Here is a 14,469-nt window from a genome sequence, read left to right on the forward strand (position 1 = left end):
CATTTAGAAGTGTCGGGAAATTTGAGTGGCTGGTGACACTTATGCAACACATCCATTAATGTCAAAATTAAAATACTCATTGATGTTTTTGCAAAATATCCTGTAATGTAGAAACTAAAATTTTGTTTCGTTCACAGGAAAGCATAACCACCAAAGTTCAAATTATAGAAAACAAAAGATCTCTATAATTCATTCCAAGAATAAAATTGTGAAGCTATTCATCTTTACAATTAAACAATGCTGGATTCAAACTAATATTGGGACAAGAGATCTCTTCACTTCTTCTACTCTTTTTTCCATTCCTTATGCTATTTTTTTTAAGGAGCTTCCTCTCCAAGTCGCTTGTGTACCTGCCTATTTGATAATCTCCTGAATTGAGAGAACAAGATTGTCTGACATAATAATCAAATGATAGCTAATACCACTAACTATTGCAGAATTCTAACTTTAAGTAATAAATTCCTTGGAAGAACATAAAGGAAATTGGAAACTCTATAAACTAGCAGTAGGATTTAATTGAAGATAACAACTATTCGCTTAAGTTGTTGCATGTTATCATAGCCCAATACTTATCTTTCTAAGTGAATTATCTCCTATTCAAGATAATATAACAAATGAAACTAACTCATAAAATCCACATAAAAACTGCAAAAATCAATTACATACTATTTTGTCTAAAAGAAATCAAGGAGAATACCAATATTATCATTGATTTGACAGAGATACACAATAGTTCAAATGTTAAACAAGTTGGTAAAAGTTGGTGGAGTATTGAATTTGGTGATATTGGAATCAACAATCCTAACCTTAGCAACCACTGTTAAGGAGCACACTATAATCACTCAGCAGAAGTTAATAATACAAGAAATAAACATGGAGCCCCAAGATCAGCATGCATCTAAATTGAGCTCTATGTAGTGCAAACCCTGCGAGAAACAAAACACGTTTGAATGAGACATACTTGATATACCATATATCAGTATACAAAAAATACAAAATATAACTTAAAAATATATATATTTTTAGAACAAGACCAAATAGAGGTAAAACTAAAAATACATGCATAGCCAATTTCATCTAAACTCCATTATCAAGCAAAACTGTTTGTTCATCAGCTTGCCAAATGCCAAGTATGATCACAGAATATTTGTATCCTACTTGAAACCAGTGTCAGAATTGAAATAAGCGTTACCTCATATCCACATTCCCCCTTCCAAGAAATTGACACCAATGATAAATCTTTGCACTGGACTAGACCTATTAGCCAACAATCAACCATTTGAATATCTTTCAATGAAAAACCTGACAATATTCATTACTCTCCATTATAGTTAGACAATAAATTCCTTACTCAAGCAAGATGGAAAATCAAACAAAATTTAACTTAATGCTTTATCAAAAATAAAATGAAATTTACTTAGAAAACCAAGAAAAAAATCGTTACCTTCCACCAAGCACTCCAAACTAGTATATCGTATGACGATATGAAAGCGCTGCATAAAAGTAGCAAATATTTCAATAAAACACCAATTTTTGGTAGAAAAAGAAAATCATCAAAGCTACACACTATAAAAACTTAAAATTACTAAACTTAATTGTATAATTATCAATAAACGAAGATGTGTGAATAATAATCACGATGATACCCGATTGTAGCAGAGAAAGAGAGATCGAAAGACTTCATATTCGAATCAGTGAAAATAGACAGAATTCTTCTCTTAACATTACTAGAATTCGGTAAAAACCGACCAACGTTGGTCGGTAATGGCCAAAAACCGACAAAAACGCGACCATTTACGTATGGACGGTATTTTTGTGGTCGGAAAGGCATACCGACCAAAGTTGGTCGGAAATTACCGACCAACTTTGGTCGGTCAATTAAATTAAAAAAAAAATATTGCAAAAAAAACCGACCAAAGTTGGTCGGTATTTTAATTGTGTAATAAAAAGATTCACCATCTGGGAATCGAACCGGGGTTTGTACTATGGCAGGATATTATTCTACCACTAGATCATTGGTACATTTTGTTTTAAGACTATCTTTTATTTGATTTATACTCTTTAATTGTATTTTCGCACGAAAATAACCGACCAAAGTTGGTCGGTTTTATTAAAAAGTAAAATTACCGACCAAAGTTGGTCGGTTTTTTAAATGACCGGTCGAATTAACCGACCAATTTTGGTCGGTTTTTTTAATATTAATTTTTATTTATTTTAATTAAAAAACCGACCAAAGTTGGTCGGTTTCTTGAAACATAAATTTCGCGGGACTCAAAAATAGTTTCCCGCATTTTTGCGCCAAAGAAAACCGACCAAAGTTGGTCGGTTTCGTAAAAAAAAAAAAAAAATTTTTTTTTTTGAAAAACCGACCAACTTTGGTCGGTTTTTTGGTCGGTTTTTTGACCGACCAAAGTTGGTCGATCAAAGTTGGTCGGTCGACCTTAGTCGGTTTTTGCCGAATTTCTAGTAGTGTAATTTTAAATAATATATCGTCTGTAGGAATTTGAACTCTACTGATCTCGTCCCAAGTCGCTACTTTGCTTTCTCAATCATTTTCGTCTACCACGGTATCAAAGGCAGAGAAGAAGCAACCGACGGAAAACATTCGAGCCGCTGTAGTAGAGTCAACCTGCAGTGGAGTAAAGTAGACCTAGAAAAATTACATCATTGGAGCAGCCGCTCTGGTTTAATTTATTTGTTTCACATATTAAAAGTTACACATTAGGTAAAAGTTCCCTTCTTTAATTTTAATTGTTCGTAACTGCTTATTAATATTGCGTCATTTAAATCAAAATGTCATAAAATCCTCACGTGTTTTATCAAATGTCATTATATTAGCAATATTTTTTAATAAATGTCACAAAAATAATCAATTTCTGACATTTATTATAAATGTCACTAAATAAATGTGGCTGTAGCCCACTGGGTAATTTAACCAAAAAAACAAAAAGGTGATAGTGTGATATACTCCAGCATGTCACAAGATGATAATATGAATTATGCACTCTACTACCGAATAACACGACTGACTTAGTCTCCTCAAACTTCACCCAAATTATCCCCAGATTACTTTCTTGACAAGTGAAAGAGATAAATCGATCTCTCTCCAATTTCCAACTTTTCCTAGCTTTTCACTAGTATCACATTTGATGTTCTCTATCTCACTTTATGGAACAACTATCACTAATTAAGAAAAATTAAAGAATGCTTGTTTAACCTCTAACCAACTAACTTCTTATTTTAGGTAATGTTTATATCAAGGGGAAAAATTAGTTGGATGAACTTGTACAGACCTTTATGTTTGATCCATATTTTGACCGGATCGATGAAAAGAGGTGATGTAACCAAAACTAAAGTATTCCAAGGACAAAATATTGTGTGTTGGCGTGACTAATTTAACAGTGCTTTATTATATTTTAATGCCGGTTTTATTGCATTTAGCTTCGGTTTGATAAATAAAAATTTTAAGACAGTTTTGTTGCATTTAGCGGGCTTTTAATTTTATTGTATTTAGCGGTATTTTTTATTGCATTTATTGGTGTATGGTAAATAATATTTTAAAAACTAAAATATTTAAAATTTAAGAAATAGAGAAATAGCGACAGTTTAGCGACGCTTTGATAAATAAAATTCAAGAAAATAAAAACGTTAGACAAAATATAAAACTAGCGGCGCTTTTGTTTTATTAAGTGGCGATTTTTTAGGCATTTAGCGGAGGTCTCATAAATTACATTTTCAGAATAAAAAATTTAGAAATAGCGGTGCTTTTGTTGTATTAAGCGGCACTATGCTAAATAAAATCTTAAAAAATGAAAAAAAGTAAGAAAACAATTGATAAAATGGCACTTTTGATGCATTTAGCAGTGCTTTCGTGAATAAATTAACGATGATTTTGTTAGTATTTAGCGGCACTTAGGTAAGATAAAACTTAAATAACAAAAAAGTTAGAAAATTTTAGATTTAGCGACACTTTTGTTACATTCAGCGAGGCTTCAACAAATAAATTTAAACCAATAAAAGTTTGAGCATTTTAGAAATAGCGGCGATTCTATTGCATTTAGCGATGCTTTTATTACATTTGACAGCACTTTAGTAAATTAAATTTAAAAATATAAAAAGACGTTTGAAAAAATTAGAAATAGCTACGCTTTTATTGAAAAATATGTTCACACCAATATACAAAAAGGTCGAAAACTCTGTTCACATCAATATACGAAAAACACTAAAAATATATTAAAGGAAAAAAATGCTAGTCCTCAGAAGGTTTCCACAGTATGGTAAGTTTATTTTGGAGTAACGGATGCCCAACTTTCTTGCCGAAAACCTTGACTATAATAGAGAACGTCCAAGGGGAGTAAAGGCGGGATTTATCTGATGTTGATAGAGGAATGAACGTATCAGAATGCGCATTATTATCACTTTCATCTGCTAGGTCGAGGTCGTTGTGTATGGACTGATAAGCAGTAGGGCAGGGGGAGAGTTGGGTATTGGAGACTAGTGTATGTAGGAAGGTTGGGGTGGTAGAAGTGGGTGGTGGCAGGTCGATGTGCATAGTATGGAGGTCAGGAGGGTCTGTATTATATCATTTATTAAAATTTGTTTAATTATTTGACACTATATAAGAGTTTTATATATTTTTAATTTAACCTCCTATCCTCTTGTTTAAAAAGATGCAATTTATTTTCAGTTCTAAATTTAAAAAGGAGAAGCCAATTAACTACCATTTTGATTAATTTGTTCGTTAAAATTAATACTTTTAATGTGTCTGTCTGTTTTCTATTTTTTCTCTTTGCAAAAAAAAAAAAAAAAAAAAAAAACCAAAACAATGACGAAAATATAAAGCTATCATATGTAATGTACTTTGCTCTTAGGGAATTGAATTTAATCAGGACGTCGATATCTCGGGTCCTTGGATCACTTTTAAAAAAGAATCCCATGGTTTCGTTTCGAGGCCTGACTAATACGAATTCGCTCATGAAAATTTAACTTTAGGGATAAATCGCTCCTTACGTAAAGCGACTTTATTTTCAGAGGTCGAACCCGAAATATCTAGTTACGCCTTAGTCTACACATTTGCAGCCACTATTAGACTGCCCTCAGTTTTGGATTTGATTTAAATGTTTAATTTATAAATTTTAAATCTCAACTTTTTTTTCTACTTTTTTATTTGAGAAATCAACTCGTGTTTATTGATGTTTCAGAAAATGAAGAACATAAGAACAAACTTGATTATATTGATCTCGTACTAACCTTGCTTTTTAAGGTGAGAATTGGTATATATCAGCAGCATCAAAGACAAGAACCTAGCTAGAAAAGAACCCAAGAAGATTTTCAATAGTGAAGACGAGATTTCGATAAGCATCTTTAACTTCATATCCATGGCCAGCACTGTTAGCCCAACTACATCTCAGGCCCAATTGACACAACCCCAATCGGATAAAGGGAAACAGAAGGCCATTTTATAACATCTGTTGTAGTGTAGTAATGGATGTATTTTTACAATTATTTTTCTCCTTTACACTTGTAAATATAAATAGTCTTTACACAATAATAAAATTAGTTTTGGTCAATTACATTTGACCGACTCACTCGTCTCTCTCTTCTTCTCTCTTCTTCTCTCAACCCTTTCAGGGTTTTCTTCTTTCAATTCCGCCATAGCCAACAAACTTCTAATCTAACATGGTATCAGAGCAAGAATATAGATTCCTCTCGTCGCAAGCTTTCTTCCGAGGGTAATCTTGTTTGAAATTGTCAGAGTTTGATTATGATAATCGACGTTCAGAGTACGTTCGTAAAATTTGGAGATTTTTTCAATCTTCACGTTTAATCAATTTTTCGTGCTTGGATCATCACTAATCTTCAAGTTTCTCGAGAGTTTTTGCTGTATTTCTCTACCTAGGGTTCATGGTTGAACAAGACCTTACTTCTTCGGGTGTTCAAAAAAGGGACGGTATCGTTGTTACTCCTAATCACAAGCCTTGATATTTTTCATTGTTGATGTTCATTGCATGTACTTGATTTAGATCCATCTTTGATTACTCAACATACTGCTGTAATTTCTTAGTGTTAGCTTTAGTTACTGCTGAAAATGGGTAGTGACTCTACTTCACCTTCCAACGGATTTGCTTCGTTTTCCTTAGATTCCTCACATCTCTTTTATATTCATCCCTCGGATAATCCCGGGAGTCAACTAGTATATGTACTATTCAGTGGTTGTGGGTTTGTGTTATGGCGTAATAATATGCTTACTTCCCTCTCTGCAAAGACCAAGCTCAGTTTATTAGATGGCAGAGTCAACCAACCCACTCCTCATTCCCCTTATTATTCATATTAGGAAGGGTGCAATGATATGGTTAAAGCCCGAATAACTAATTCGGTATCTAGAGAAATAGCTATTAGTGTGATGTGTTTTAAAACTTCTAAGGAAGTCTGGAAAGATATAAATGAAAGGTTTGGTTAGTCAAATTAGTCTAAATATATCCAAATACAAAGGGAGATCAACTCTACTACTCAAGGCTCCTCTGATATAGCTTCTTACTTCACCAAAATGAGGAGTTTGTGGGATGAGCTGAATTCATCATATGCAGGTCATGTTTGTTCATGTGGTGCACTGCCTAAGTTCATAGAGGATCAACAGTTATTCCAATTTCTTAATGGTATTAATGAGTCCTACACAACTGTTAAGAGTGTCATTATGTTGATGAATCCCCTTCCACCAATCAGCAAAGCTTATAGCCCCCTGCAACAAGATGAGAGTCAAAGAGAAGCTTATTCTGCTGCTCCAAACTTCTCTGGTGATGCCACCTCTTTATGGGTGTTTCCCGATACCTCTACCACAAATAGGAATTTCAGTCAAAAGGTGAATTTTGAGACCAGAAAAACTACTCCAAATGTCTCCTGCAAGTACTGCAAGAAGCCTGGCCACAGTGTAGACAAATGCTACATACTTCATGGGTTCCCTGCTGATTTTAAATTCACCAGGATTAAGAAGTATGCTTCTTGTGTCCAGACTGAAAGTCCACCCTCATTTGCTGTCACTTCCACATCTCAGCATACTAATACCTCAACCCCTGGATTCACCAAGGAGCAGTATCAACACCTGATGACCTTATTCCAGCAAACTCAGATGCCTAATACTTCCACACCTGATACCTCCAATGTGGACCATTCTGCTTTTGCACACTTTGCAGGTTTGTTCAGTAAGTATGCTGTAGATTCTGAGGGTTCTCATGTGTGTTCATCCTCTCAATTAGGTGTCAATCCTTTTATCTTAGATACATGTGCTACTAATCACATAACTCCACACAAACATCTTCTTTGTAATGTTCAACCATTAATCAAGCCTTTTTATGTCACTTTACCTAATGGATATAAAGTTAAAGTTATATCAATTGGATATTTGTATCTTAGACATGATATAATTTTACTTCATGTTCTTTTTGTGCCATCCTTTCACTTCAATTTAATATCAGTTCATCAGCTTATCTGTCAGCTAGATTGTTAAGCACATTTTACAAAAATAATTTGTTCTTTACAGGGCCCTTCTCTGAAGAGGCCACTGGAAATTGGTAAAGCTTCAGGCAGGCTGTACGATCTCCATCCAGATACTGACCTCTTCCCTGTTCCATCTAGTTCTATGAATGTTTCTTCTTCTAGTACTTTACCAAATTCTGTTTCAATTGTATCTGATAAGTCCAACCATGTTGTTACACATGCTAATGGTACTCATGCTTGTAATCAGTCACATTGCCTTAATAAATTGGACTTGTTTTGGCATCAAAGATTAGAACACATGCCTTATCATAGAATGAAAACTATTCCTTTCTTGTTTGATAAAATATCTTCCAAGCAAAATTTTATGTGACACGTTTGTCCACTAGCAAGACAACAGAGAATTCCTTTTCTTGAAAGTGTTATACACTCTTCTGCTCCTTTTCAATTAGTACTTATTGACATTTGGGGTCCTTATTACACTAGAACTTACAGTGGCTTCAGATATTTTCTAACTTTGGTTGATGATTATACTAGAGTCACATAGACTCACCTTCTTTCTTGCAAGAGCAATGCTCTTTCTATCCTTAAAGCTTTTACTATCATGGTCAAAGTTCACTTTCAATCATCTGTTAAAACTTTTAGGTCAGACAATGCCTTTGTTGGTGGCAGTTCTGAAGCCACCAAGTTATTCTCAAGCCAAGGCATTGTACATCGGACCACTATCCCACACACTCCTCAACAAAATGGGGTGGTTGAAAGGAAACAAAAACACTTATTGGAAGTATCTAGGGCTCTTCTTTTTCAATCTAACATTCCCCTTAAATATTAGGGTGACTGTGTTCTAACTGTCACTTATCTTATAAATAGACTTCCTTCTGTTGTTTTGAAGAATCTTTCCCCTTATAAGAAATTGCATGGCCTCCCTCCACTTTATAATCACCTGAAATCTTTTGGATGTTTATGCTTTGCTACTTCACCTAAGTTTGACAGAGACAAATTCCAGGCAAGAGCAATTCCTTCTATTTTCTTGGGGTGCCTCTTTGGCAAAAAAGGCTACAAACTTCTTAATCTCACTACTCATTCCATTTTTTTTTCTAGGGATGTGGTTTTTTATGAACATATCTTTCCCTATAAATCTGATCATCCTTTTGTCTTTCCCTCTTATTCCACATCAGATTTTGTAGATTCTGCAACCTCATTTTCTTTACCTTCTCCTACTCCTGCTATTTATGCACCCCAAGACTCTCTTGTTCCCTCATTTCCTTCTCCTACCCCTCTCTCTTTTCCTCCACCTTTGAGTAAATCCACCAGAACAGTCCAACAACCTTCCTATCTCAAAGACTATGTATGTTCTTCTGTCCTTTCCTCTAATTCTCTTCCTAACTTTTCCAAGGTATGTTCTGTTGAGATACATATGCATGAGCCCTAGTTCTACCAGTAGGTTGCCTCATATTCTACTTGGCAGGAGGCCATGCTAAAGGAATTCCAAGCCCTTGAGGCAAACCAGACTTGGGATATTGTCCCTCTACCTCCTCAAAAGAAAGTTATTCCTTGTAAATGGGTTTACAAAATCAAACAAAGAGTTGATGGTTCTATTGAAAGGTATAAGGCCAGGTTAGTCATTAGGGGTGACACTTAAAAGGAGGGTATTTATTTCACTGAAACTGTTTTCCTTGTTGTCAAGTTAACCACCATCAAGTGCTTACTCACTTTAGCCACTAAGTGAGGCTGGACTATTTTTCAACTTGATGTGAACAATGCCTTCCTCCATGGGGATCTCTATGAAGAGGTTTATATGAAGGTTCCACCTGGTCTTGATGTGTTTGCCCTCTCTTCTTCTTCTCCCCTGGTTTGCAGACTAAAGAAGTCACTCTATGGCATTAGGCAAGCTTCTAGACAGTGGTTTTCAAAACTGTCTGAAGCTTTACAACCGAGAGGCTACATTTCCAGCATTAATGATTATTCTTTATTCACCAAGGTCTCCTCTACTTCTCTCATTGTATTGGTTGTGTATGTTGATGACATACTGCTTGCTGGCTAATGATGTTCTTGAGATGAACTCTTTGAAGTCCTTCTTGGATGCTCAATTCAAAATCAAGGACCTGGGATCAGTTCACTACTTTTTGGGTTTAGAGATATCTCTTCTTTCTCAAGGTTATGTGATGAGACAATACAAGTATACTTCTCACCTCTTATCTGAATTTAACTGTCAATATTTCTCTCCTGTCATGACCCCTTTGGACCCTTCTGTGAAACTGGTTTTAGACATGGGGGAGCCTGTTTCAGATTCTAGCTTGTATATGAGATTGATTGGGAGGCTCAATTTTTCGTAACACATTAGGCCCGATATCTCCTTCTCAGTTCAACACTTAAAGTCAATTTCTTCAAAAACCTCAAGTGCCCCATATGTTGGCAGCCTTACATGTCCTCGGGTATTTGCTTAAAGATCCAGCTCAAGGGGTGCTCCTCTCCAACTCATCTGATTTATCCCTCACAGATTACTCTAACTTTGATTGGGCTGCATGTGCCATTTCTCGCAAATCTGTCACTAGCTATTATATTACACTTGATGGTAGCCCCATTTCTTGAAAAAGCAAAAAACAGCCCACTATCTCCTTGTCTTCAGCTGAAGCTGAATACAGAGCACTTCGCAAAGTTTCAGTTGAGGTTTCTTGGCTACTCAGGCTGCTGCATGACCTTGGTTTGTCTATCTCCAATCCAGTTTCAATCTATTGTGACAATCAGGCAGCTCTTCATATTGCCAAGAGCCCAGTTTTTCACGAGCGCACCAAACATATTGAGATTGACTACCATTATGTGCGCACTTGCTTGTAGACTGGTATGATTTCTTTGCATTTTCTCCAGTACCAACCAGTTGGCCGACATCATGACCAAGGCTCTTCCTGGTCAGGTTCATCATGGATTACTTTGCAAGCTAGATGTATTCTCACCCTCAAGCTTGGGGGGGAGGGTGTTAGCCCAGCTACATCTCAGGCCCAATTGACACAGGCCCAACCGGATAAAGGGAAACAGAAGGCCCTTTTATAACATCTGTTGTAGTGTAGTAATGGATGTATTTTTATAATTGTTTTTCTCCTTTACACTTGTAAATATAAATAGTCTTTACAAAATAATAAAATTAGTTTTGGTCAATTACATTTGACTGACTCACCCGTCTCTCTCTTCTTTTCTCAACCCTTCTTCTAGGGTTTTCTTCTTTCAATTCCGCCACAGCCAACAAGCTTCTAATCTAACAAGCACAGAAGTAAACCTTCTTCTTAATGGATAGTTGAAGGGGTTGAGGAGAACAGAATTGTGGACCAATCACAACTGTTTGATTAGCTCCTTCCATGTAGAATTTGTTGCCGTTATTTAAATAGTTTTACCTATAGATAGGATCGATTATAAAAAATGGTATTCGAATTCTTTGCAATTATAGTCTAATTTATACTGAACACTAGAACCGTGTATGCTATGGTTATACACAAAAGCGGTGAAAGAATAATAAAAAAAAAAATTTATTTACATGAATTATTTGACAAGTCGTTCATGCTACAGTACTTGTGAAAGAATAATCAAGGATAACATAAACAACATAGGAAGTTGCATTAATTAACCAATTGAAAATCTACGAACCAAACAAAAACAAATACTAGTCTATAAGATTCAAAGGTTGAAACGTAATCTAGGGATAAGGTACCTTGGATAGATTAATGAAGTATGATAATTCGGGACCTTTTTTTTTTTCTTTTGACTTTGATTTTTGTTAACCACATGTTTTTTTCCTTCTAAGATCAGAATTTGAAAAGTCCACGGTGTCTTCGTGGCTCAAAGTGAGATATTTTGAAGCAAAAAAACAAAAACAAATTAAACTGGAATATAGACAAATTAGTCAATTGGTTTTGTGGCTCTTTACTGTCTGTGACTATCCGATAAGTCGTTTTGAGTTCTAGCCCTTATTTTCGTGTTCCGAGATCAGTATTAGCTCCATTTAGTATTTTTCGATTTGCGTGCGCAATTCGTGTCTTTTTCCGAAAAGATTTTATGTGAAAATTTGAAGAAAACATGATTTTTAGCTTTAAAAATAACTTGAGTTGACTACGGTCAATATTTTGTGTAAATGACCATGGATCAGTATTTTGACGATCCCGGAGGGTCCATATCATGATTTTGGACTGGGGCGTATGTCCGGAATTGAATTCAAAAGTCCCTAACTTGATTTGTCGAAAACTAGTAACTTGAAGGTTTAAAGATTTTCTAGGTTTGACCGTAGGTTGACTATATGGCTACCGGGTTCGGATTTCGGTTCCGAAACTGGTATAGGTTCATTTTGCTATTTGAAACTTGTCTGCAAAATTTGGTACAAAACGGAGTTGATTTGATAGGATTCAGACGCTCGGTTGTGAATTTGGAAGTTCTTGAGTTTGTTTGAAAATTTCATGCATTTTGATGTTCGATTCTTAGTTCTAGGTGTTATTTTGGTATTTTAATCGCGCGAGCAAATTCGTATGATGTTATTACACTTGTGTGCATGTTTGATTTGGAGCCCGAGGGGCTCGGGTGAGTTTTGGATAGGCTACGGGTCATTTTTGGACTCAGAGTTACAGGTTTCAGCTATTTGCTGGTGTCTGATGCTATGTACTTCGCGATCGCGAAGGGGAAATCGGGACAGGGGTGGAGTTCGTCTTCGCGAACGTGGAGAACAGGTCGCGAACGCGAAGCGGTGGAGGGCTTACCCTTCGCGAACGCGACCATTCACTCGCGCGCGAAGCTTTAAGGGGATTCTAGGGAAGGCAGGTAATTACCCTACGTGAATGCAGGTGTTGGCACACGAATACGAATGCATGGGGAGCAAGCCTTCGCGAACGCGAAGGGTTTCTCGCGAACGCGAATGCCTTCTGGCCGCTAATGCTTTGCGACCGCATCAGGTGTTTCGCGAACGTGAAGAAAACCTGGCGCCCAGTGATTTAAACTTCTAAAAATCGGGATTCTTCTCATTTTTCATCATTTTCAAGTTTGAGCTCGGCCTAGAGGCGATTTTGAAGAGATTTTTCATCTCAGCTTCATAGGTTAGTAGACTTTTAACTCGTTTCCTTACATTTTCATAAACACCCATTGATTTTTAACCTTTAATCTATGCTTTTTTATTGTAGAAATTAGGGATTTAGGTAGAAGTTAGAGAATTTGAAAATTTGAGATTTAGTCCTCAAATTGAGGGCGGAATTCGACACTAATCACATAACCGGGCTCGGGATGAATGGGTAATTGGGTTTTGGTTCGAATCTTAGATTTTGACCAAGCGGGCCTGGGGTTGGCTTTTTCCAAAATCATTACATATGCTATCTTTTTCACTCGTGGGTAGTGTAGAAAATTAGTAACTTGAAGGTTTAAAGATTTTTGAGGTTTGACCGTAGGTTGACTTTATGGATATCAGGTTCAAATTTCGGTTCCGGAACCTAATATATGTTCATTTTGCTATTTGAAACTTGTCTACAAAATTTGGTGTAAAATAGAGTTGATTTGATAGGGTTCGGACACTCGATTGTGAATTTGAAAGTTCTTGAGTTTCTTTGAAAATTTCATATATTTTGATATCCGATTCGTAGTTCTAGGTGTTATTTTGGTATTTTGATCGCTCGAGCGATTTCATATGATGTTATTACTTGTGTGCATGTTTAGTTTGGAGCCCGAGGGGCTCCGGTGAGCTTCGGATAGGCTACGGGGTCATTTTTGGACTTTGAGTTGCATGTTTCAGCTATTTACTGGTTTCTCATGCTATGTGCTTCGCGATAGCGAAGCCACTCTTGCGCTCGCGAAGGGTTTTCTGTACAGGTTTTTATGTAGATGTCTTGTCATAGCCTCATCACTACGTCGTCGAGGTTAGGCTCGACACTTACGAAGTACATTTGGTCGGTTGTACTCACACTACACTTCTGCACTTCTTGTGCAGATGCCGATGCTGATCCTAGCAGCGTTTAGTGATTTTTCTGCTCTGATTCAGCCACAACTGGAGACTTGAGGTATAGCTGTACGACGTCCTCAACCCTAAAGTCCCCTTCTTTATCTATCATACTGTTTATCTAGCTTCAGACAATTGTATTTATTTTAGACCATGTATGCAGTATTCTAGTAGCTCTGTACTTGTGACTCCGAATTTTTGGGAGTAATTAGCATCACGTTACTTTTATTCACTGTGTTAAATTTGGAGTTTATTTCTCGTTTAATGTCATCACTTTGAATTAATTATTAAAAATTAATTAATTACTTTATTAACGTCGAATTGCCTTGCAAGTGGATGTTATACGCCATCACGATTCCGAGGTTGGGAATTTCGGGTCATGACATTTACAAACTTATTTTTAGTTTTACGATCCTACCTCTTTTTTTTTTATACATGAGAGATTTATTTTTACACATAAAAGATCTAAAAAGGTCATTTTTTAATTTTAAAATTGTAAAAAGGTATGATGTTTGAATAACACCAAAATTGAGCACCTGAAAACATATACATTTCTTGACGATTTCCAATGTCATATTGTGTTTATAATTCAAAAGTATAACGTCAAGGAATATATGTCAGGGGCTCATGGCTCGTTTTCTTGCTGTATGTTTGGAGTTCGGACCAAAAAAAGGAAAAAAAGAATAACTTTGTATGTAAAATTCAATAATCAAAGCAAGTAGCCAAGACCCAAGTACACCAAAAATAAAAATGGAACTATCTTAAGGGAACAACTAGACAATAGACTATATCTTTCATACTTTCTGTTAACTAGTTCCACCATTTCAGTTTACGTGAATGCATTATCTTTTTAGTTGATTTTAAAAAGAATTATGGTTTTCTAAATTTAAAATATACATGTTAATTGGGTCGGGCTGACCCGTTTACAGTCCGGTTCAGTCCGGTACTATAGCGTGGGGGCGGGTTGGGACGGGTTGGGCAGGGAGCGGGTTTCAAACGAACAATTTTTTAATATC

At 36.0% G+C, this 14,469-nt stretch overlaps 1 protein-coding gene across 1 annotated transcript; it reads left to right on the forward strand.

The window, feature by feature from the left end:
* The first annotated feature begins 6,547 nt into the window (after window positions 1-6,547).
* Window positions 6,548-10,542, forward strand: LOC142166805 (uncharacterized). The gene is made up of 9 exons (XM_075226196.1): window positions 6,548-7,432; window positions 7,538-7,733; window positions 8,137-8,200; window positions 8,362-8,887; window positions 8,960-9,108; window positions 9,352-9,472; window positions 9,564-9,790; window positions 10,089-10,266; window positions 10,360-10,542. Exons 1-9 carry the CDS (start codon window positions 6,548-6,550, stop codon window positions 10,540-10,542), a joined length of 2,529 nt encoding a protein of 842 aa, XP_075082297.1.
* Window positions 10,543-14,469: the final 3,927 nt, after the last annotated feature.

Source organism: Nicotiana tabacum, chromosome 2 (assembly GCF_000715075.1).
Source record: "Nicotiana tabacum cultivar K326 chromosome 2, ASM71507v2, whole genome shotgun sequence".
Taxonomy (NCBI): domain Eukaryota; kingdom Viridiplantae; phylum Streptophyta; class Magnoliopsida; order Solanales; family Solanaceae; genus Nicotiana; species Nicotiana tabacum.